A 26302-nucleotide genomic window follows, 5' to 3' on the forward strand; every position below is an offset into this window, starting at 1 on the left:
AAGAAAATCTCATTTCTGTTAAATTAAAGGTGCTAGGAGAATCCAGGTTGAGATGTCTAGGGCAATTGGCAGTAATGGTCTAAAGCTTGTGAGACAGGATGAGACTGGAGATTTAGAAATTGGCAACAGATAAAAATTAAATGAAGCAATAGGAGAACATGCAGAACATGTAGGACAAAAGAAGGGAGCCCTAGACCACTGCAGCATTTTAAAGGGTTGGCAGGGGAGGAAAAATCAGTACAGAAACATCAGAAAGGTATGAGAAGAATCACTACAGGTGATAGGTATCTCAGAAACAAAGGAAGTGAATTTCAAGAAAAAGGTCATGACCATCAGTTATTACACACAGATTGGGTATGGTGAGAACTGAAACAAGGACATTGTCTAGTATTTGGTTATTTGGAGGTCTTTGATGCAATTGTTAACAGTAATCAGGACAGTCAATTTGTAATGGATTAAGTGGATTGTACTTTTTAAAGTTTTGGTGAAAGTGAGAAAAATGAAATCATTTGTAAGGACTATTGTTTTTCTTTTTTATTTCATTTTGGTTATGGCAGATTTGCATCAAGGAAAATTAAGATTTAAAATAAAGGAAAGAAGTTAATTTATCAATTAACTTTATCAAGTGAGATTATTCTCTAACTGGAGAAAGAAAAGCCATGTCCACTTTACAGAAGTGAATTAGGTACATGCTTTTGTGGATATATTTCGGGGAAGGAAGGGTAAGGAGAAAGTTGAGGAATTTCATGTTTGTGGCTTCTGTTTTCTCTGAAATAAGACCCTACCTTGCTAGTGAAGAAATTGAATGCTCCAACAGACCTTTCATCAAGTTCCTCTTTCTAAAGATTTGTACATAACAAAAATTATTTTTTTAAAAGAACTTTTTGTTGTGTAGTAATAACTTTGCATATATATCTAGCTAACGCTCCTAAGGTTTTTGAAAAATATGTATCTGCTTTCTCTTGATTTCAAGTTCCCAGAGGCCAAGAGACTAGATTTTTTTTTTTTTTTTTTTTTAAGATCTTATTTATTCATGAGAGACACAGAGAGAGAGAGAGAGAGAGAGAGGGAGAAACAGGCCCCACACGGGGAGCCCAATGTGGGACTCCATCCCGGGACTCCAGGATCATGCCCTGGGCCGAAGGCAGATGCTGAACCGCTGAGCTACCCAGGGATCCCAAGAAACTAGATCTTAATCATTTTGAACTTTTAGCTCTTTCAAGAGTGGCTGGCATATTTACCACCAAATTGTCCTAGGAGAGTTGTTTTGTTTTGTTTGAGAATTAGTTTTCTAATACTAAGATGCTCTAAACTTATACAGGAGCAAAACAAATCAGTTTTCATTGAGAAGAGAGTGTCATATCCTCCTGTCTTCAATATTAATCTTTTGTGAGCGCTTGAACTCCTCTGAGGACTTTGTGATAGTAATTTGCAAATTCTCCGTTAGGTAGATAGCATTTTATGCATCTTAACTCTGGTTAAGAGCTTACCTACTGGAAAACAGTCAACAAAACTAAAGGGCGACCTTCTGAATGGGATAAGATATTTGCAAGTGATATTATCTGTTAAAGGGCTAGTATCCAAAACCTATGAAGAACTTATCAAACTCAATACCCCAAAAAACAAATAATCCAGTTAAGCAATGGGCAGAAGACATGAGTAGACTTTTTTCCAAAGAAGGCATACAGATGGCTAACAGACACATGAAACGATGATCAACATTATTCATCATCAGGGAAATAAAAATCAAACAATGGGATACCACCTCATACCTATCATAAGGACTAAAATAAACAGTCTAGGAAACTGAACAGATATTGGTAAGGATGCAGAGAAAGAGGAATCCTCCTACTCTGTTGGTGGGAATGCAAACTGGTGCAGCACTCTGGAAAACAGTATGGAGGTTCCTCAAAATGGTAGAAATAGAACTATCTGAAGATCCAGCAATTGCATGACTAGGTATTTACCCAAAGGATACAAACACATTAATTTGAAGGGATACATGCACCCTGATGTTTATAGAAGCATCAACAATAGCTAAATTATTGCAAAAGCCCAAATGTCCATCAACTGATGAATGGATAAAGAAGAGGTGATATATACAAACAATGGAACGTTAGCCGTAAGAAAGAATGAAATCTTACCATTTGCAACGACACAGGTGGACCTAGAATGTGTTATGCTAAGCACAATAAGTCGGTCATAGAAAGACAAATACCACATGATTCCACTCACATGTGGAATTTAGGAAACAAAACAGATGAACATAGGAGAAAAAAATGAGAGAGTTAAACCATAAAGCAGACTCTTAGTTGATTTTTTTTTTTTTAATTTTTATTTATTCATGATAGGCACACAGTGAGAGAGAGAGAGAGGCAGAGACACAGGCAGAGAGAGAAGCAGGCTCCATGCACCGGGAGCCTGACGTGGGATTCGATCCCGGATCTCCAGGATCGCGCCCTGGGCCAAAGGCAGGCGCTAAACCGCTGCGCCACCCAGGGATCCCGCAGACTCTTAGTTGTAGAGAACAAACTGAGGGTTGCTGGAGGGGAGGTCGGTGCGGGGGATGGGTTAAATGGGTGATGGGTATTAAGGAGGGAATTTGCTGTAATGAACACTGGGTGTTATATGTAAGTGATGAATCACTAAATTCTAGAAACTAACATTACACTATTATGTTAACTAGAATTTAAATAAAAACTTGAAATAAAAGAAAGCTTTTTTTTTCAGCAACGCTTTATCTGTTGCTGAAAATATATCTATACTAAATTTCAAAACATTCTCATAGTTTTGGTTTCTAACATCTCTTAATCATAAGTTAACATAAATATCTATTGGTTGCCTCTCTTGAAGAAAATACTTGATAGTATGTGCTGTGGAGAATTTGTTTTCTTATTTGTTCAACAAATGTTATTGAGGACTCCTATATGTGACATTGTCTTAGGTGGTAGAAATGCATTGTTGAACAAAGCTATTTATACTGCCGTTGTGGAGTATGCAGTATTTTGAAGGAGTCACACACCCACATACAAAACAAGTAAACACAGCATCACCAATGTAGTGTTTCTACTAAAACTGTTTAACCTCATTTCAGTCATGAGGAAACAATAAGACAAATCCAGAATGTGTAGCATGTTAGCATTCAGCATAGAAGTTAGAAGATGACTTCAAAAAATATCCTGTTAAAACAAGGATATAGTTGAGATTAAGGAAAGGGAAGAGACATGACAAATACAATGTGTGAATTCTGCTGGATCCTAGATTTTGAAAAAGCTTTAAAGAACATTTTCATGTCAAATAAAGAATTTGGACTGTACATTAGGCAGTAATATTAATGTTAAATTTGCTGGCTATAATCGTAGTCCTGTGGCTGTATGGGACAAAGTTCATTCTGGGAGGAGGTACATCTTTTTTTTTTTTTTTTTTTTTTTTTTTTTTTTTTTTTAAGGTTTTATTTATTCATTAGAGAACACAAAGAGGCAGAGGCATAGGCAGAGGGAGAAGCAGGTTCCCTGTGGGGAGCCCAGTGTGGGACTCCATCCCAGGATTCTGGGATCATGACCTGAGCCAAAGGCAGATGCTTGACCAGTGAGCCACTCAGGTGCCTGGGGGGTGGGGGGGAGTGCATCCTAATATTTACAGGTAAAGTGTCATGATGTCTGAAACTTTCAAATGATCAGCAAAAAGGTGTGTGTGTATGGGGGTGAGAGAGAATTGTGAAATATTAATGGGTGAATCTAGGTGAAGAGTATATTGATGGTTATTATTTTCTTCTGATTATATTTGACAGTTTTCAAAATAAAGAATGGAGAAAAATGTAGTTACAGGTTATAATAAGCGCTTTAAAGAACAAGAGTTCTCTGAGAGAATACTGTAGAGTGCAACTACTTTATAGAGTTACTTAGAAGAATCAGTCGTATGCAAAGAAAGCTGGAGTGGAGAGTTTTGATACTAGGTACAGTATGTATGGATATCTTGGGTGGGAAAGATCTTGGTTTGTAAAGAATTGAAAAAGGAGCCCTGTATGGCTAGATCTTAAGGTGCAAAGATGTAATAACTCCTCCTACAGGAGGAAAAAACTAACCTGTATTTCTAACCTTTTCAGCCTAGTAAATATCTTTAAAATTTATTTTTAATTAAGTTTTTAAGTCCAGTATAGTTAACATACAGTACTATATTAGTTTCACATGTACAATACAGTGATTCAGAAATTTCATGTGTCACCCAGTGCTCATCATGACAAGTGTGCTCTTTAATCCCCATCACCTATTTAATAATCCATCCTCCTACCCTTCTCCTCTCTCTTAATGATCAGTTTGTTCTCCTTAGTTAAGACTCTTGGTTTGTCTCTTTCTCTCCCTTTTTCTCCTTCCTGGTCGTTAGTTTCTTTAATTCTGCATAGGAGTGAAATTGTATGGTATTTATCTTTCTCTGACTTATTTTGCTTAAAATTTTAATCTTTAGCCCCATTCATGTCCAGCCTAGTAAATATTTTAATATTTTAGTTTTGTTTGAACTATTTATAAAGTCCTTTTGTATTTATCTACGTAAGACTCTTAAATGCAGAGCTTTGAAAAAGTAAACTAGAGACAGATGTCCTTGAGTTGTGTCAAAATCAGGGGCAGCCAGCTATTCCTATCCTAGGAAACTTAATCAAGTTGAATCATCTCTAGAAATGCCTTTCATTACTGGTAGACTTAAATTAGGCCAGTAAAAGCCTTGTAGCTAAATAAACCATGGTCTAGAGGCTCGATAGTGGCATTTTACCACTTGTTAAGTCTGCAAATATTTTTGACCGTACCACTTATTTTATGACCAGTTCATAATTGGGATACCAGATGACAAATACTGAGACTAACTTTGTCTACAAGACCATGTGGCCTGCTAGAGTTTACCATATATTAAGAGTCAAGAGCTTGGGGATGTAATCCAGTATTACCTGACATTTTTAGAACTTCAAGAGAGTGATTTAGGTATAAATTTCTAAAATATTGTTTGATTTGGTTTTTAATATGTATGTTACACAGATTAATCTCACTTTATCATCAGTGTACGCAAGTAAGAGAGTAGGTTTCTTAGATTATGAATGTTATTTTTCCTTTAGTTTTAACAGTTTCTTCATTTTTGTAAGCAACAGCTAGTATTAATGTTCAGATATTTTCCACCCCCAAACCTCCTTTGATTTCCTTGAGGAGCCACAGTTTTAGAAAAGTAACCTAAACTCAGCCTGTTTGTTTGTCTTTGCTTCTAAACCCCATGTGGTCTGGCATTTGAACTCTGTGGTCTTAGGTGACTTTGGAATTGTTAACTTCAATAAACAGTTTTTATTATTCATTTTATTTAACCTACTAGGTACATACTACTACTACTACTACTACTACTGGTTTTCCTTGTTTTTTTTTTTTTTTAGGATATTATTTTTTCTAGGTTATCTTTCTATTTTTGTTTTGACTTCTTTCCTCAGAGTTGTTTTTTTTTTTCCTATCATGCCAATAAGTGTTTTCTAAAGATTCTCTGATTTGATTTTCATGAACGATTGACTGTCTTTGGCAGAATGGAAATAGTGTACTGACATAGGGTTGCCAGCTTTTTATTTTGGAAAAGTAAGAATGTTTAGAAATTGCCACTTACTGCCTTCACTCACTAAAGAAAAGGTACTAAGAGTTTAAGAAGGATGTGCTCTCAAAATACAGAATGGCTTAAGTTGATTAATTTTAACTTAATTAAAAATATATTGTCCTTGCTTTTCTTACTTTGCTATAGATTGGTACTGGTCTATGGAATTGATTACATTTGAGAACCACTGCCTTAAAACTGTCGTGAGGGAGTGGGAGTCCTTGTGATCTAATGTTAGCAAAAAACTGTAACGTGTGTCTTAACATATCAAAGCTTCCAAGGTAGTTCTGTGAAAAAGCCTCCGAGTTTACCTGGTATTAGAGCCCCTTTACACGTAGTATTTTTTTTTAAATTAAAATACTACTTTGGAATGCCTTGGTGGCTCAGTGGTTGAGCATCTGCCTTTGGCTCAGGACAGGATCTCAGAGTCCTGAGATCAAGTCCTTCATCAGGCTCCCTGCAGACAGCCTACTTTTCTCTCTGCTTAGGTCTCTGCCTCTCTCTCTCTGTGTCTCATGAATAAATAAATAAAATCTTAAAAAAAATTACTTTCTGAGAGTGTGAAACATCAAGCTCTAGTTGCAAAATTCTAAAAATATGTGAGTTTTTGATATGTTCTCTCTACCTTTCTTGGAGGCAACTGCTTTTTAACTCTTAAGCTATTTCTTTATATTTCTGAGTAAAACATTGCTTTGTTTGATTCATCAATTTTGGGCTTTTTTTCAATAATGTTAGATGAGGAATTTCTATCATAGTCTTTTCTATTCTTTCAATACACTTATACAAAAAATTTCCTTTGTATGATTATATAAACATTGAGTATGAGCCACATGGAATATTGACATGGCAAAGTAATGCTCATAGTTAAATGAGTTATTACATGAGTTACTACATGCAGTTAAATGAGTTATTCTTAGAACTGTGCTAAACATTTGTTAGCTGTTTTTAGCTATTTTTTCGGGATTACATTTATTTCTTACAGAATCGGATTTAAAATTTTCCTCATTAAAAAAGTACAGTGTGTTTATGTTTTTTGAACATTGAGATCTTCACATGTCTTTCCACTGTTCTGTAAAATGTCTTGCATTTACTTGCAGTTTGCATTTGTCTAGCAGTTACTTTTCTATACTGCCCATCTGTCCTGTAATTTATCAGTTACATATGTTTTTCTTAGAGATACTTTCCTGGAGCTCTTCTGGAGTTCTTCTCTAATCTGGACTTGCTTTCTAGATTTAACTGTACAGATTTAGTCTTGGGGCTCAAGCTTCACAGTCACCCTGGGAATTCCCTTTATCTCCCCTGTGTTGATTCCTTTGCAACCCATGTCTGTCTTTTATTTGTTTATTGCCTCTCTTTGGTATTGTCTATTAAGACCCAAAAAAGGGTGTTTGGGTGATAAATCTTCATAGACTTGTGATTCCACAAATTTGTATATTATAGTATGTTCACCACAAGTGTAGCTCCAGCTCCTGTCTCCATATATTGCTGTTACAGTATCATTGACTGTAGGCTTTATGCTGTGCATTTTATTCCCATGACTTATTTATTTCATAACTGGAAGCCTCTATCTCCCACTGCCCTTTTACCCATTTTGCCCAACTCCCACCCTTCCCCTCTGGCAGCTATCAGTTTTTTCTGTGTATTAATTAATAGATCTGATTCTTTTTTTTTTTTTTTTCTTTTGGGGGTGGTGGGGCAGAGGGGAAAGAAGGAGAGGGAGAGAATCTCCAGTAGACTGTGCTGAGTGTGGAGCCAGATGTGGGGCTTGCTCTCAGGGCCCTGGGATCATGAACGGAGCCAAAACCAAGAGTCGGAAGCTTAATCAACTGAGCCACCCAGGTACTCCAGTGGAGAGAGAATCCTAAGCAGGTTCCATGCCCAGTGTGTGGTGCAGGAGGTGGTACCCAATCTCTCAACCCTGAGATCATGACCTGAGCCAAAATCAAGAGTTAGATTCTTAACTGAGTCCCCCACAGGTGCCCAAGTCTGATTGTTCCCTCCCTCCCCATTTTTGAGTGAAATCATATGATATTTGTCTTTCTCTGTTTAGCTTCATTTAGTACAACACCCTTTGGGTCCATCCATGTTGTCTCAGATGGCACAAATCTCAACCTTTTAATGGCTGTATAATATTCTATTGTGTATATACACCACATTTTTATAGATTCATCTATCGATAGACACTTGGGTTGCTTCCATATCTTGCCTCTAAATAGTGCTGCAATAAACATAGGGACACATATATCTTTGAATTAGTGTTTTCATTTTCTTTGGATAGATACTCAATAATGAAATTACTAGATCATATGGTATTTCTATTTTTAATATTTTTAGGAAACTGTATTCTATCTTCCACAGGGGCTATACCAATTTATGTTCCTACCAACACACCATGAGGCCTCCTTTTCTTTCTTTTTTTAAATATATCTTTCTTACGTCTTTTTTTTTTTTAGATTATCTATCTATCTATCTATCTATCTATCTATCTATTTATTTGAGACACAGAGAGAGAGAGGCAGAGACACAGGCAGAGGGAGAAGCAGGCTCCATGCAGGGAGCCCGACGTGGGACTCAATCCCGGGACTCCAGGATCATGCCCTGGGCCGAAGGCAAGCACTAAACCGCTGAGCCACCCGGGGATCCCTGAGGCCTCCTTTTCTCCACATTCTTCCCAACACTTATTATTTGTTGTTGTTGTTGTTGTTGTTGTTTTTAATTTTAGCCATCTTAACAGATGTTAAGGTTATATCTTATTGTGGTTTTGATTTGCATTTCCCTGACGATTAGGGATGTTGAGCATCTTTTAAACATATATACCTTAGGGGCGCCTGGTTAAGTGTCTGCTTTCAGCTCAGGTCATGATTCCGGGGTCCTAGGATTGAGCCCTGTGTGGGGCTCTGAACTCAGCAGGGGGTCTGCCCCTTCCTCTCTCCTCTCTACCCACCTCCCCCCTCCCCGCCCCACTTGTGTGCTCTCTCTTAAATAAATGAAATCTTAAAAAAAAAAAAAAAGTGTTTTAAATCTTTGTTACTTTCCTCTTTTTTTCAATTTAATTATTTTGGGGTGCAGGTTATTTGTGGAAGAAACTAGGTCATTTGACATGTAGATTTCCCAACTTGGATTTCGCTGATTACATCTGTATTGTATAGTTGAACGTCATTTCTCTGCATTTTCTATAAATTGGTGGTTAGATATAGAAGTTATCCCAGATTGCCTTTTTTTTTTTTTTTTTTTGCAAGACTATTTCATAGGTGTGGTGTTCTCCCACCAAGAAGCATATAGTGGTTGTTTCTCTTGTGCTGTTAGAGCCACTGGTACTCAATGCCTAGATCCATTTATTTATTAGGTATTGAAAAATGTATTTTTAAATTCATTTCTTTTTCACGTAATGGCTTGAATTAATTGATTAATTATTAAAATATTATTTATTTATTTATTCATGAGAGAGTGAAACAGGCAGAGACACAGGCAGAGGGAGAAGCAGGCTCCATCCAGGGAGCCTGACGTGGGACTCGATCCCGGGTCTCCAGGATCACGCCCGGGCTGAAGGCAGGTGCTAAACCGCTGAGCCACCCAGGGCTGCCCTTGAATATATTCATAAAGAAAACTTACCCCATTTTCAGTAAGTACTTTACCTGTTCTCTCTGTGCTTTCTGTTTGTTTCCCTTTATTTAGTTCTTTGAATGGATAAACTTTCCTCCGTCTCCTGATATGATTTATAGATACAAGATGTGACTAGGGATCCACCTGTCCTTTTATGCAGACTTCCACATATTCTTCTATTCTTTGAGCTCACCTGACCTCTGTCTTTTGAGTCCGGTGCCACCAGTTCTTCAGTCTTTGGGGTTCTGAGGGACAAGTGGGTTGTTTCTCATCATTTTTTTTCCTTGCTGGGTGCTTAAGTTTAATTTTCTCCATTTTGTCAGTGTTGTTTATTCTTTCAGCTGTTTTCCATTTTCGTATATTGTGATTTAGAGTTTCACCTATACTCTAGTATGATTGAAGATGGCGTGGTTTTAAGTTTTTCTTTTCTCTTTGTTTTAGCATGAGAAGGGGCAGAGAATTTTCACTTTGCTGTTTTACTATAGTAAAGTTCTCATTCCATTTCTCTTCTCATTTTTATTCAGGGCTCCAAATACCATCACTGTTTTCATGACTTCAAGTCTTTATTTCCAAACCTGATTTTCTTTCTGAGCTGTGCATCTTTTTATCCAACTTCCTAGATTTCCTGATTATTCTTCCCCAGATATTTGCCAATTTTATCAGTGCAATTTATAAATGAAATTTAAAATTTTTCTTCCTGATAGTCTGTTACTAGTGTATAGAAATGCAACAGATTTTGGTATATTGACTTTGTATCCTGAATTCATTTATTAGTTCTAACAGTTTTCTGGTGGAGTCTTAGGGATTTTCTATATATAACATCATATCATCTGCAAATAGTAACAGGTTTACTTCTTCCTGTCTAATTTGGATGTCTTTTATTTCTTTTTCTCACCTAATTGCTGCAGCTATTGCTTCCAATACTATGTTGAGAAAGATAAGTGAAAGAGGGCATCCTTGTCTTGTTCCTGATCTTAGAGGAAAATTTTCAGCTTTTCACTGCTGAACATGAGTTAGCTGTGGGTTTGTCATATATGGTCTTTATTATGTTGAGGTGTGTTCCCTCTATTCCCACTTTGTTGAGAGTTTTATCATAAATGAATGTTGACTTTTATCAAATGCTTTTTCTGTATCTGTTGTGATCATAAGATTTTTATCCTCTATTTGTGGTGTGGTGTATCACATTGATTTTTGTGGATGTTGAACCATCTTGTTTTTTTTTTTTTTTTTGAACCATCTTGTATCTGGAATAAATCCCACATAATCATGATGTTTGATTCCTTTAATGTATTGAATTCAGTTTACTTAATATTTTATTGAGGATTTTTGCATCAGTGTTCAAGAATATTACCCTGTAATTTTCTTTTGTTGTGGCATCCTTGTCTGGGTTTAGTATCAGGATAATACTGGCCTCATTAATGAGTTTGGAAATGTTATCTTTTTTTCTGTTTTTTTGGAAGAGTTTGAGAAGATTCTTTGAAAGTTTGGTAGAATTCACTGGTGAAGATGTCTTGTTTTGAACTTCTGTTTTTTTGGGAGTTTTTGATTACTGATTTAATCTCCTTAGTGGTAATTGGTATGTTTAGATTTTCTGTTTCTTCGTGATTCAGTCTTGGTAGGTTCTATGTTTCTAGCAATGTATTTCTTTTAGATTGTCTATTGTTTTATAATTGTGTATAGTAATCCTTTGTATTTCTCTGGTATCAGTTTTAGTGTCTTCTCTTTCATTTCTGATTTTATTTTTATGGTTTTGTGGGTTTTTGACATAGAGTTGACACACAATATTATATTAGTTTTCCATTATGTTCTTCTCACCATAAGTGTAGCTATCACCCCACAATGCTTTTACAATGTCATTGACTATATTCCCTATTGTACCTTTTATCTCTATGACTTACTAATTTCTTAATGAATACCTCTACTGAGGTATCAGATTTTTCATCATCAGTGCTGAATATTAAATGTAACATAGGTACATCATCAAACTTCTTAGGGAAAATATTTTCAACATCAAATTCCATATCCAGGAAACAGCAGTCCATCATGAATTTAGGATTGAGATAGGTTTAGATACATAAAGGCTCAGGAAATGTACATGTAGGGGCATCTGATGACACAGTTAAGTGTCTGACTGGTGATTTCAGCTCAGGTCATGATCTCAAGGTCCTGGGATCGAGCTCCACATCAGGCTCCATACTCAGGACAGAGTCTGCTTGAGACTGTCTTTCCCTTTTTCTCTGACCTCCCCTTCACTTGTTCTCACTCTCTCTAAAATAAAATAAGTTATAAAAAAGAAAATGTACATGTATATATCCTTTAATTGTAAGCCATAGCTCCAACAAAAGAATATATAATCAAGAAAATAGAGTGATAAGAGAAACTTTGAAGATGATAAGGCCTAGAGAGTAATCAGTGCAGAGTGGTGCAGGAATATGGAGAGCTCCAAAAGCAAGAGTTACCTGCAGAGAAAAAGGTTTTAATAAATTCTTGACAATTTGAAACCAAGGAAACAAAGGAACACGTTAATAAGCAATTCCAGGAAAAAAAAAAGTAAGAAAGATTGTTTGTTGGAAGTGTGCCATTTAGCTTTGCGGTGATGAATATTTATAGTTTTAATTAGTTAAAACATAATTTTATTTATTTATTAATATTTTATCTAAGTTCAGTTTTCCAACATGTAGTATAACACCCAGTGCTCATCATGTGCCCTCCTTAATGCTTGTCACCCAGTTATCCTGTCCCCCCACCTACCTCTCCTTCTGCAACCCTTTTTTGTTTCCCAGAGTTAGGAGTCTCATGGTCTGTCTGCTTCTCTAATTTTTCCCCACTCATTTCTTCCTTTCCCTTATGTGTGGGTCCTTTCCTTATTTTTTATATTCCACATATGAGTGAAACCATATGATAATTGTCTTTCTCTGATGGACTTAGTTCATTTGGCATAATACCCTCCAGTTCCATCCATATCAACACATTATTGATTTCATGAAATTAGTCCAATAAGATTGTAGAGTTTGGGAGTTGGTAGTTACATTTTTTTTTTTAAGATTTTATTTATTCATGAGAGACGCAGAAAGAGAGGCGCAGAGACAAAGAGACATAGAGGGAGAAGTAAACTTCTTGTGGGAGCCTGATGCAGGACTGATCCCAGGACTCTGGGATCATGACTTGCGCCAAAGGCAGCTGCTCAGCCACTGAGCCAACCATGTGCCCTGCAATTTTTTTTTATTTTAAAGATTATTTATTTATTTGTTTGTTTATTTATTTATTTATTTATGATAGACATAGAGAGAGAGAGGCAGAGACACAAGAGGAGGGAGAAGCAGGCCCCATGCTGGGAGCCCAACGCGGGACTCGATCACAGGACTCCAGGATCGCCCCTGGGCCAAAGGCAGGTGCCAAACCGCTGAGCCACCCAGGGATCTCCCCTGCAATTTTTAAAAAAAAAAAATTTTTTTTTAAATTTTTTTATTTATTTATGATAGTCACAGAGAGAGAGAGAGAGAGAGAGAGGCAGAGACATAGGCAGAGGGAGAAGCAGGCTCCGTGCACCGGGAGCCTGATGTGGGATTCGATCCTGGGTCTCCAGGATCGCGCCCTGGGCCAAAGGCAGGCGCCAAACCGCTGCGCCACCCAGGGATCCCTCCCCTGCAATTTTTAATAATAAGTTAGATGTGAGGTGCACGTGGGCGCCCCAGTCAGTTAAGTGTTTGCCTTCAGCTCAGGTTACAGTCCTGGGAGTCCTGGGATTGAGCCTTGCATCAGGCTCCCTGCTTAGTAGGAAGTCTGGTTCTCCATCTCCCTCTGCCCTTCCCCCTCCTAATAGTGTTCTCTCTCTCTCTCTCTCTCTCTCTCTCTCTCGATCACACTCTCTCAAGTAAAATAAAATCTTTTTTAAAAAGTTAAAAAAAAGACTTGAAATAGATCCATTAAAAAGAGAAATATAAGCACATGCACATTATTTAGAGCTACGGAGGTAACCTCCCAGAAGAAATAGCTGAAAGAGTTAAGAAAGAAAGCACCGACCTCTGGAGAGCAAGATTGGGATGTAGGAAGGGATGGGTGGGCAACTATGGCATTTCATTTTAAACCTTTTTATCTACTTGAAATTTTAAAAATATGCATTGTTATGTTTTTATAATTTCTAAAACTAAGGATTAGAGTAGAGCCAGTCATTAAGGTGCCTGCTTTATGATTTCTATTTTCTCAGTCTGACCCTGGTCCTCTGTTTTTTTTTTTTTTTTTAATTTTTTTTTTTTTAATTTATTTATGAAGGCACACAGTGAGAGAGAGAGAGAGAGAGGCAGAGACACAGGCAGAGGGAGAAGCAGGCTCCATGCACCGGGAGCCTGACGTGGGATTCGACCCCGGGTCTCCAGGATCGCGCCCTGGGCCAAAGGCAGGCGCTAAACCACTGGGCCACCCAGGGATCCCACCCTGGTCCTCTTTGATGTTCTACTTTCAAGGAAATCTCTACCAAAAAGAATTTAGCCAGCCTCAAGCTTCATTTTACTTACACCTTCTGCAAGAGATAAAAGAGAATTATTTTCCCATACCTTTAATCCAGGCCCAAGCTTCAGTAGATTGTCTTCTGCTTGCACCTGGGCCCTGGTTCAGCCCTGCACAGCCTCATGAGTTTAACCATATCCTTGTGAAAAATCTCACCAAATGTGGCACTTGTTAGGTTATGTTATATCGTTCACATGTGATTCACCCACACATGTACTACTTTTTCCTGAGATGGGAAGAAATTGTGTGAAAGAGCCTGGGATAGATGGCAGCTTTTGTTTTTTAAGAGATGAGATTGGTTAGGACGGGACAGATAAAAGGATAGTGGCAAAATCAGTATTTTCTTCTTTTTTGTAGCAGTCCCTGTTATTTCCTGCAATTGCATACTCTTTTGACTTTTTGGAGTAGGGTGAGTCAGTGAGAGAAGTGTTCCACTGGAGGGTGACAATGCAAAGTGAGACTAGGTTTTCCTTCCTTTGCTGCCAAGTGGAACTTCATGGGTTGAAGAGTAGTGATAAGGGTACTAGAGACTTAGTGGGGGATCAGTCATGACTGATTGGGTTATCAGAGAATAGGAGGGGAAACTCAGCAGCAGAGGGATGAAAGTTCCTTATGGGGAGATAAGTCCTATGTTGGGGTAGTGGCATTTGGCTCTTAAGAGATTGCCTTTAATTAAATTACCAGTTAACTATTGGTAATTTGCTATTGATTATGTTCTTAATACATTCTGGCACTAGGCTAGGTCTGGGGAAGGAATGGTAAACAAAATGGGACATTTTCCCTCCGAATACAAACTGTTGAGGAAGTGGAGAGTAGATGAAGAGAACTAAGGCAATTGGAACACAGTATGAGAAATACAGTGATGGGAGAACTATTGCATACCAAGAGAACATCTAACCTGAACTAGGTGGGTGAGGTTGAATCAGGAAAAGAGACTTAAGAAGGAAGGTCTAGTTGAGTCTTCCCTATCAAAATCTTGGACCCTGAGGATAGAGACCTTGACTATCTTATTCACCAGGCTTAGAACAGATACTTACTAAATATTTATTGAAGGAAAAAGAATTAACCTTAAAGTCAAATTTCTTTATATTTTTTGCCATTTATTGAGAAAATAGTTCTTAATCCATGTTTTTTAATATTGGCCTCATAGATTATTGTAGACAAAAGAAATTAACTGTCTGTGGTCTCCCATGTAATTAATATTCAGATAGTTTCCTTGTTAAGTGGGGGATATGCACTTTATTTGGCAGTAGAATGAAATTTAACTTTATCTAACTCCATTTGGGAGAAGCAACAGTATTATTGGCACTAGTAACATGAAAAACAAAAAGGCATGGACTGGAGATTTGATGGGTCTTGAGAAGAACATGGGCACCTTACATAACCCAACAACAGAGGTTGAGAGTACACAGCTTAAGAAAAAGGGCAAGCACACCAACTACTTTATTTGCTTTGGTTTTCTGTTTAAATTTTCTCTGATCTGATTTTTTTTTCTTTAAATTCAGTTTGCCAACATATAATGTAACACCCAATGCTCATCCCATCAAGTGCCCTCCTTAGTGCCTGTCACCTAGTCACTCCTTTTCCCCACCCTCTGTTTCCCAGAGTTAGGAATTTCATGGTTTGACTTCCTCTAATTTTTCCCCAGTTTCCCTCTTTTCCCTTGTAGTCCCTTTCACTATTTCTTATATTCCACATATGATTAAAACCATATGATGATTGTCTTTCTCCACTTATTTCACTCAGCGTAATGCCTCCCAGTTCCATCCACATCAAAGCAAATGGTAGGTGTTTGTCCTTTCTGACAGCTGAGTGTGTGTGTGTGTGTGTGTGTGTGTGTGTGTATATATATGCATATATATATGCGTATACAGAATATATATATATGTATATGCATATATATATGCATATACAGAATATATATATATATATCCCAACATTTCAGTTTTAGAAAAAGACAGGATATCTGCTGTTTCAGAAGACATACAAATTAACAAACCTGTGGAAAAAATCCTTTTCTAATAATAATAGAACTTTAGATAGAAATCTGTGTGTGTGTATGTGTGTGTTGTCTGTCGAATAGGAAAAGGATAAATACTGTTGGTGAAGGTATGGGCCTTCAAGTACTGTTGTGGTAGTGTCAGTGAGACTACTTTTTTGGAGATTCATTTGATATTGTAATTTAAAATACATATAATGTAAAATGGGGTGTTTAAATGAAGTAGTTTTGGCCATGAGATGATAATTGAAACTGGGTGGTGAGTACCTGATGATTTGTTATACTTGTTTGGTCTGCTTTTGCATATGTTTGTAATTTTCTACAGCAAAAAGGGAAAAATGTGTATATTCTCTGATACAGTAATTATTTTTTATTAATTTATCTCATGTAGTGGCAGAAACACTTAAAAATGTAAAAGGATGAGCTTGGGATCCCTGGGTGGCGCAGCGGTTTGGCGCCTGCCTTTGGCCCAGGGCGCGATCCTGGAGACCCGGGATCGAATCCCACGTCGGGCTCCCGGTGCATGGAGCCTGCTTCTCCCTCTGCCTGTGTCTCTGCGCCTCTCTCTCTCTCTCTCTCTCTCTCTCTATCATAAATAAATAAAAATTAAAAAAAAAATAAAAGGATGAGCTTTATATTGCTTGTAATAGTAAAACATTGAAAACATACTAAATGTTCTTCAGTTGGGTTGTATTTGGAAAGTAGCTTGGCATTTGAAGAAACAATTATCTTACATACTTTTGTTTTATACTTACATAAATGGATATAACATTGTCAAGATACATTACTATATGTATGATAAGTTATAGAACGGTATATTTAATATTCCGCTCTTTATTAAAACATTAATTATGTCTTTGTATGTGGTATTTACATAAGAAAAGTCAGGAGATTAACAGTTCTTTTGTGGGAGGAAGTAACATGGAAAATTTTCATTTTCCACTCTTTCTGTATTATTTACCATTTTATGTTTACCTTTAATCAGAAAGGAAATAATAAATTCTAAAATTAGAAAAACTAATCCGGCTTCTAATAAAGGTCACATTCTAGAGAAGAGGGAAGTAATCAGTGACAATAATGGGTGAAATAACCTTGGGGGAGGAATAAATGTAGTGTTTATCCTTATTACATTTGAGTTGTGCTATATTATAGGTCATTTGCTTTACTTTCTTGCTTTATTTTTTGTTAGTTTCTTTGGGCAAAAATTCTAAAAGGATAATACTTTCCATAAATACCGGTTTATTAATGCAGTTTTGTATGATTTATATTCTTCATGTTTATGTGAATAAAAGATTGTGTTTGTTGTGGTATGTGAATTAGATTCTATTGTTTATTCAGAACAAAACAGATTATTTGTGCATGCAATCATTTTTAGAAATAATATAACTCTTTAAATATAGATTTTTCTTGAATTGCTTCATCTTTATACATTTCCATATAACCTTTCTGCCTTTTATGTATCATGCCCTATGCAGAGCATTGTAAGACAGACACATTCCCTGTTTTTGGTGTGGAGTATTTGAGTGAGGGAACAGTGATTTGTGTTGCAGTGGGCTGAAGAGTAAATGGGGAAGAATATAGTAGAGAGAGTTGGAAGTGTGTAAATTTCCTCCAAAGGTTTGGCTCTGAATGGGAGGAAAGAAAATGGGAGTGTGGTGGAAGGGAGCAGGGAGCATAAGGAAACAAGGGAATTTTAGTTGTTCTCTTTTCCCTCAAAGATCCTTATAACATTTTAAGAGAGTAAGGTGGGAGACAGTTGTGAAAAAGAATCTGTTGAAGTAATAGCATAGCATACAAAACCAATCTGGGAATGTTTGCAATTTTGATTTTTGTACATTTTCCAGTCTAGAATTGGAAGATTCTAGGTCCGAGTAGCCACCCTGGCATTCTATTAAGTCATTTTTCACCTATAATTAATTATATTGCTTGCTGTGCACACAAATGGGGGGAGGAGCAGAGGTAAAAGCAGACTCCCTGCTGAGCAGGGAGCCCAGTGTGGTTCTCAATTCCAAGACCCTGAGATCATGACCTCAGCTGAAGGCAGAAGCTTAACCGACAGAGCCACCCAGGTGCCCTGGATTTATAGTTTTCCAGAAAGTACTTACTGTGATACGAGTCATTTTCATATTGTGATTTGAAGGCAATAAGTTGTTTAGTGTCTAGTGAAAGAAGATTCTCAGCCTAGCATTGAGCACTCCGGTTGGTAAGATTAATGGTAGTTATTCATTCTCCATTTTTCTCTCTAGCACTCATCTTGTCAGACTTTTAACTCCTTAATCATCATACTAAATGCCTTTTCCTTACAGCTATCTATGGCAGACATAGTCCCTTTATTTAGATACATATAACATATATTCTTTTATTTAGAGCATGGTTCTCATAGTGTGAGATGGATCACACTACACTACATCCATCACTACAATAGATCCTTGTAGAAGTTTGAAAGATCAAAATTATTTTCTTAATACTTAGATGTTATTTGCCTTCTTCACTGTGTTGATCTCTGTATAGATGGCATGAAAACAATGTTTGGTCAAACTTCTGTGTACATTAGCATAAACAAGGCAATATTTTTTATTGTTGAGCACTTACAGTAAAAACAAAAACAAAAAACCCTCCATATACATCAACGTGCCCACACACACAGAGAAAACCCTGTTTCACTTAAGAACATTATTTTTTTTTTCCTTGAGATTTTATTTATTTATTCTTGAAAGACACACACAGAGAGAGGCAGAGACCACAGGCAGAGGGAGAAGCAGGCTCCATGCAGGGAGCCTGATGTGGGACTTGATCCCGGGACTCCAGGATCACACCCTGGGCGGATGGCAGCGCTAAACCGCTAAGCCACCAGGGCTGCCCTGATGTTATTTTTTAACTGGGATTTAAATAAAAACTTGAAAAAAAATACAGTATCTTTCAAACTGAAACTCTGTACTACTCTTTAAACACCAGCTCTGCATGCTGACCTCCTCCTGGCTCCAGGCAACCACCATTTTGCTCTCTGTCTCAATGAATTTGATACTCTAATTACATCATATAAGTGGGATTATACAATACTTGTTCTTTTTATCTGGCTTATTTTGCTTAGCAAAATGTCTTCAAGGTTCATCCATGTTCAAGCTGATGACAAGAATTTCCTTGAATTTGTGTATTCTTAGGTATTGCAGTAGGGTAGTTCCAATTCCTAGCTATTGAAACATTTTTTCTTCCCTACTTATTTTTTATTGTTAATTTTTTAAAGATTTTATTTATTCATGAGAGACACATAGGCGAGAGAGAAGCAGGCTCCATGCAGGAAGCCTGATGGTGGGACTCAATCCCGGGACTCCAGAATCACACCCTGGGCCAAAGGCAGAACGTTCAACTGCTCAACCGCTGAGCCACCGAGGCGTCCCACCTACTTGTTTGTTTCTTTTTTTAAGATTATTTATTTATTTATACATGAGAGACACAAAGAGAGAGAGGCAGAGATAGGCAGAGGGAGAAGCAGACTCCATGAGGGAGCCTGATGTGGGACTCGATCCCAATACTTCAGGATCATGCCCTGAGCCAAAGGCACACCCTCAACCGCTGAACCACCCAGGGGTCCCTACTTGTTTTATTTTTACTTAACTTTTATACTATCTACTTTTCAGTTACTGTCTAGTTTTATACATTGTTGTATGTTTAATTAGTAAAGCATCTAAGTAAAGAAAGTGAAACAAAACAAACAGTACTTTGTTACCTTTGAGAAAAGTTGATAGTAGTTATGCTATGGATATGCTGTGCTGTTTGTGGAATAATTAATATGCAAATTATAATGTATTTTTGGGATACAATTTTGGAGTCTTGGTTAAAAAATGTAAGTGATGTTATACCTCTCGTTTGAATATGATTTTGTGAAATTGGTAGTTCTTAATTTTTATAAACTCTTAATCTTTGTATTTGAGGGACTTGGGACATGTTCTCATTAATATACAAGACTTAATTCAGTAGGGTTCCCTGAAAGGAGGTCATCACTACTCTTCCAATGAATTGAATATATGTAACCACCCCAAAGTCATTGGTCAGTGTGTTTTTACTATGTGTGGCCTAATCATTTTTATTCTTTCTCATGTGCTTATGGAATGTGCCATGTAACTTCTTTTAGTTTATTTAAACCCAGTCATGAGATTTAAGGCATCCTTTGCTCAAGACTGTGGCTTACCTACTTCGGTTTAGAGCTGTTATATTGATAATAGTTGACCTGAATATGTGTGATCTTGGAGTGGTTGCTGAATCCTTGCCTCAGTAAAAGTAGGCACTGAATGAATATTGAGAACATCTACCATTTTCTTTTAAAGTTATTTGTTCCTAGAGAGCATTTGTGATTTGAGGTTACCTATTATTATATTTTTCTCCAATTTAAGGTTCTTAATAAATCAAAATTTTTGATTAATATATAAAGCATATCATAAATAAGCTCTATAAGTAAGTTAATTTTATGTATGGTCTTTTACTTCCTAAACAGAGACTCTACAGGGGCAGGTAATTCACTGGTCCACAAGCGGTCTCCTTTACGTCGAAACCAAAAGACCCCAACATCCTTGACCAAGCTGTCTTTACAGGATGGACATAAAGTCAAAAAGCCAGCATGTAAATTTGAAGAGGGTCAGGATGTCCTAGCTAGATGGTCAGATGGCTTGTTTTATCTTGGAACTATCAAAAAGGCAAGTTACCTTTATATATCTTTTGCTGTTTTTTTTTTGCAGTAAACTTTTAATAATTTTGAATTATAAATTTAACTTCAAAACTTAGTTTTTGACTTAAAAGGAAATCACCATAATTCCTTTATATTTCAGATAAACATATTGAAACAGAGCTGCTTCATCATATTTGAAGACAGTTCTAAATCTTGGGTTCTCTGGAAGGACATTCAAACAGGCAGGTGCTACTATTTCTCTTGAACATGATTTACACTAAAATTTGATTTCCTTTAGCCTGTCATTTTCTATTGAGTAACTCTGAATCACTTTTGAGAAAATGTATTCTTCACAGTCCTCAAGGAGTTATAATCTATGTCATTGACCCTGTAAGAATAGGGATTATTCTTGTTAGAGTAGTGATAGACTAAAGAACAGATGCATCAGTGATGCACATCTATGAACTATTGTTAGGACCCATCTAATAACTCTGAAGAAAAATTTTTAGCCACTGATATGGAAATACTTTGGGCTTCAATTTAACTGTTACTTGCTTATATTAGTAAAAGTAATGCAGAGAGCTAATATTTATTGAGAACATACTATTTGCCAGATGTTTTGGGGGAAATTAGGGTATTTTAAACAGGTTTAGAGTATTAGAAGTATTCATTAATAAGAATGATTTGAAATGATCGGTTAATTAGAATTTTTAATGTTTAGATGGGAAAATTATTCTGTATTTGTGTAGAAGTAAAAATGAATACAGGTATGACTTGGTTTGGTTATAGGTATGTTTCTTGTAATGCTTTCTATTTTATTGTAATAATTTCTATAATTACGTATGCCCTTTGAATCTGCCATATAAACGTGTTATTCTAGATATTTCATGAAAAGTGATTTATAAATTATGATTATTAAAAATCTAAGTATTGGGCAGCCCGGGTGGCTCAGTGGTTTAGTGCTGCTTTCAGCCCAGGGTGTGATCCTGGAGACCCGAGATCGAGTCCCGTGTCGGGCTCCCTGCATGGAGCCTGCTTCTCCCTTTGCCTGTGTCTCTGCTTCTCTCTCTCTCTCTATCTCTCATGAATAAGTAAATAAAATCTTTTTAAAAAAAATCTAAATATTTTAGTTGTATACCAAACCCCCACTTTTTTTTTTTTTAATTGCAATAAGACCTGTGTTTCATATCTTGTAGAAAGGAGACATAAATTTTCTTTCCCTGAAGGTTGGATATCTTTCTAAAGTACTTAGTGCTTGGGTTTTTAATTTGAATCCCAAGTGGAACTCTGTGGTAGGTTACTACTGTGTTCTATTTCTTCATTTCATAATTTTTTTAAAGACTAAGAAAGTTTTGGTAAAAGAATTAGAATTTCTAATTACCATATACATAGTTTGGTACTCAGGCTTTGCTGGGGAACTCAATAGCTCGTAACTCTAGTAAAATGTCTTTTAAGACAAATTTTTTATAGTTTTTAAGACTAATCAGTTTAAAGTACTGAAAATATGTTTTGAACCTGAAATTGAGTCAATGAGGAAAGGGATAGGAGGATAGTTCTCCAACAGTAGTGATACTGAGCAGGTCTTGTTACCCTGCATACAGAATTTTTTCTTTCTTAGTTTGTAAACTTCAGTTTTTCTCTGTGGTAGGACTGAAACATGTTATACTGCTTCTGTTCCCCTGTTAGTTATGTGACTCTCTCAACTTTTCAGGGTTCTTGCAGGTTAAAAATAGATCTTTCTGTCTCCTTTCTTCCCTCTCTCTACTCCTTCCTTCCAGACAGGAAGAAAAATGTCAGTAGTACATATAGAAAGTTGTTACAGTAAGAAGTACTGTCCAATATGTGTTGCACCCAGTTTATCAGCTAAGTGGTCTGTGATTGTTTTTGCTGACTGGCTTTTTAAAAATTATTATCCTTAGAATTGAAAAGAAAAAAAGGATCACTCCTTAGCTATTTAACCCTTTAAAAAAAATTTTTTTTTAATTTATTTGAGAGAGAGAGTGTGTGCCCATTCATAGGGGAAAGGGACAGAATGAGAGAGAGAGAGAGAGAAACTCAGGCAGACTCTGTGCTGAGCATAGGACCCAATGCAGACCTCAGACTCACGATCCTAGGATCATGACCTGAGCCTAAACCAAGAGTCCAATGCTAAACCCACTGTGCCACCCAGGCACCCCTATTTAACTCTTTATAGCACCCAAAAAGCACACATGTAATTGTTATAGAATGACCAAGTGAAACTAAATACTGCACTATGGCAGATTTCAATGTAGGAGAGTAGCTTTAGTAATTTTCTTTCTGTAAGAAACTTGCTGACAATAGATATATATCAAAATAACTTGATAAATTGGATTAATTTCACCTGTCTAGTAAGACTCTTAAAAATTTTATGTAAATAAGGAAAAATATATAGTCATGTTAGTAGTGAAAGAAAAGTGCATTGCAAAAGGGAGATAGGTTAAAACAAATTTAAAAGGATTTTAAAATTTAACAATATTATGGTTTCTGTGAAAATAATTTTTATCTTAAATATTACTTTAACAATTACATTAATGTTTTATATTCTTTATAATCGATACTGCATATGCAGTTCTAGCAGTTTATTCAAAAGAAATAATTCAAATGAAAAGGTAGGTGGAAAGTATTTACTGTAGTTTTATTTTAACAAAAACAACAAAATTGATATACCTAAGACAAAACCTGGGGCTGTCAGTAATTGCAGACTTGGACTGAGAGGTGCCAGGCTCAGTCTGGTTGCTCTCCTGACTGGAATCATAAACTTAGAAGCTATGGAGGCTGTGTCCTTCCAAGTGTACAAAGAAGTAAACAATGCCTGGGAGAGAGAGGGTGAGAGGACGAGAGACCAAAAGACAAGAAAAACTGCAAAAAATGAACAAATAAAAAATTTGTTAACTTACAGATCTAAGAGTAGAGGTGTAATAAAGTAAATTTGGTTATTTCCACTGGATGTAATATTATACAACTATTAGAAGTTATAATTTTGAAAATAGCAGTGTGAATAATACTTTTGATAGAAAAAATAGGACAAAATAATGAAAAGAAGGAAGGAACTCACAGTGGAGAGAGTATGGACTCTGGCATATCTGGATTTGAATCCTAGCCTTGATACTTTCTAAGAGTCCTTGGGTTGGTTAGTTTATCTTTCTGAGCCTCAGTTCCTCTCTATAAGTGAGATACTCTAAAATTCTAATAATTTTAGAATTAAACAAAGTAATATATGTCAAGAGCCTAACAATACCTGGCCGGCTGATTGCCCATAAAGGTACATTTTTATTATTGTTGACCAATGAATATACTGTGTACTTTAACTATGAAATTGATGAGAAGAGAATACTGGGGATAATGATGTTAGAACATTAAAATCATATTCTAAATTCTGTAGAATACAGTTGTTTTTGTTTTTGTTTTTTAATAATAAAATTGTTTTTGGATACTGGGAATAATGATGTTAGAACGTTAAAATCATATTCTAAATTCTGTAGAATACAATTGTTTTTGTTTTTGTTTTTTAATAATAAAATTGTTTTTGGAGTAAAAATGCCTAAAGAAATAATTTACCTATTCAGGTAAAAAATACAATTAGTAACTGTGAAACAGCTTGACGTTTGTTGCATTGAGATTTTGTTAGGATATTCTATTGGACACCATATTTCCAGATTTCAGAAATGGGAGATTAAATCATTGGAGTTCAGCTTCTTTCATAAGTTAGTAAATAAAAAGAAATGTATTGAATCCACAAAGAAGTCACTGACATTATCTTCTTTGCCCTCTTTCTTTAGTCTCATGATGGTAGGCAGTGTAGGGTAAGTGAATATATGTATATAGGTAGATGTGTAGTCTGGAGAATAGTTGGAGTGTTCACAAAACATCCCATCTTCTTGTCCAGCAGGGGAGTAGTAATGTTAGAAGTGAATGATAAGAGATTTGCCTGAGAGCAGTTTGCATTATGCCCTCTGCTGTAAAAACAGGTTAAATTATCAATGTAGGTAGTTAGGTATCTTAAGTTCAAGTGGGAGGGACAGAGGGGGCATAGAGATAGCATTTTATAGATAGTACTTTGTCTTGAGAAGAAATCATTATGATCTAGTGAATAAATATTGCCATTGTGGGCTACCCACTGAGTCAAAAAAGTAGCTTTGTTATATGAGATACTTCTATATTATGACTGTCTTTTAATATATATTTTCAACATTTTAGGAGCCACTGGTAGTGGGGAAATGGTCTGTACAATATGTCAAGAAGAGTATTCAGAAGCTCCCAATGAAATGGTTATTTGTGATAAGTGTGGCCAAGGTAAACCTTTATTTCCTTTAATCTTGTGGAAAAGCTTTATTACCTACTTAATGCTCCTGTTGAAAATTAATGATTAAAAATACTTTACATTGATAATTTGAAGCTGTTATCATAAATTTATTCATCAATTGTAAATATATTAATGTAGGCGAAGAGTACTGAAATGCCTTCTTGAAATTGTGTTGCAGTATTTATTAATAAAATAGAATTTGCTTTATGCTTTTTTTGATATTAAGGATATCATCAGTTGTGTCACACACCTCATATTGATTCCAGTGTGATTGATTCAGATGAAAAATGGCTCTGTCGACAGTGTGTTTTTGCAACAACAACAAAGGTATCTTTTAAGTGTTTTGGGCTAAAGCCCTAAATGGAATTTGTAAGGCATTCTCAACGTAATGATTGTGTATGTTCAAAGTTTATGTGACTGAAATGAGCAATCAATGCTGGGTAGAAAGAGGTGATGCTTATTGTTTGACTAATGATGCTTAAGTGACTTGCAGCTATCCTTGCACTTATTTTCTGATAGTGAGTGGTCTTGGAATTGGGGCAATAATTTGAAAGACAAAATAAAGATTATTATTAGTCAAACAGTCTGTGATATGGTAAGAAATTTAGAATGGAAATTTCTTCGGAAGTTTCAGAATCATTTTTATGTTAAAGAATTGTATTTAAAATTTTATCCTTCATTCATTTAAATAACTTTTTCCCTCTAATATAGAGGGGTGGTGCGCTTAAGAAAGGACCAAATGCCAAAGCATTGCAAGTCATGAAGCAGACATTACCCTATAGTGTGGCAGACCTTGAATGGGATGCAGGTCATAAAACCAATGTCCAGCAATGTTATTGCTATTGTGGAGGCCCTGGAGAGTAAGTAAATAGTTATTTTATGCCCCTTAAGTGATTTTTGTTTATATTCTTTATTTTTGTTATTGATTGTGGTGTGAGAATGGTAGTGAATTGTAAATGCATGAAAATATCAATAAAGAAAATTAGGGGAGAAAATTAGAGGCCATAGTTATAGTCATCTTTATCATGGAATATGAGCTAAATAAATGAGTCTAAGAATGTTTAGAAATTTATCTTTAACTGCTGGTCACTGGTCCTACTTTTGCTCTTTGGAACTAAATGGGTACATCTTATCTTTCTTAGGAGGTAACTCTTAAAATATTTCAATCGAGCAATCATATTTCCTACTCTCATGATTCGTACCAATAGTTTTTTTTCCAGGTTAAAATCTCCATTATGATCAAACATTCTTTGCAACATGACATCTAACCTCTGTCTTTGTTGCTCTCCAGTTTTTGAAAGTTAATCTTGAAATACGGTGTTATGATTAGAAAATACAGTGTTTCTAAGAATAGCCTTAGAATATAATTGAGCTGTTAGAGTTCAGAACGGTATACTTCTGTTGTTTAAGGAAAGATTGTACATATTATTTCTCTTGAGTTGTCCCATTTTATTTTTTTGGCTCATTTTGGGTTTGTGGTGGTCAACTGATACTTCTAATTCTTAATTTTTTTTTTAATAATCTCATTAAGCCAAGTCATACATCATGTATTTGTACTACATTTAAAAAAAATGACTAGTGAATCATTTTA

At 36.0% G+C, this 26302-nt stretch overlaps 1 protein-coding gene across 10 annotated transcripts in view; it reads left to right on the forward strand.

Annotated features, from left to right (window-relative positions):
* Window positions 1-26302, forward strand: part of MTF2 (metal response element binding transcription factor 2) — a 93118-nt gene that overhangs the window by 14541 nt on the left and 52275 nt on the right. For 9 of the 10 annotated variants that reach the window (XR_013384374.1, XR_013384372.1, XM_077905472.1 and 6 more), the window contains 5 exons: window positions 20217-20415; window positions 20548-20629; window positions 24606-24701; window positions 24938-25038; window positions 25423-25571. Coding sequence is in view for 8 of the 10 variants with exons in the window: in XM_077905472.1 (XP_077761598.1) it covers window positions 20217-20415; window positions 20548-20629; window positions 24606-24701; window positions 24938-25038; window positions 25423-25571 (627 nt within the window). In the remaining 2 variants the exon portion in view is untranslated. The remainder of the gene's footprint in view (window positions 1-20216; window positions 20416-20547; window positions 20630-24605; window positions 24702-24937; window positions 25039-25422; window positions 25572-26302) is intronic. The other variant, XM_077905475.1, reaches the window with a different exon arrangement.

Source organism: Canis aureus, chromosome 8 (assembly GCF_053574225.1).
Source record: "Canis aureus isolate CA01 chromosome 8, VMU_Caureus_v.1.0, whole genome shotgun sequence".
NCBI classification, from domain to species: Eukaryota; Metazoa; Chordata; class Mammalia; order Carnivora; family Canidae; genus Canis; species Canis aureus.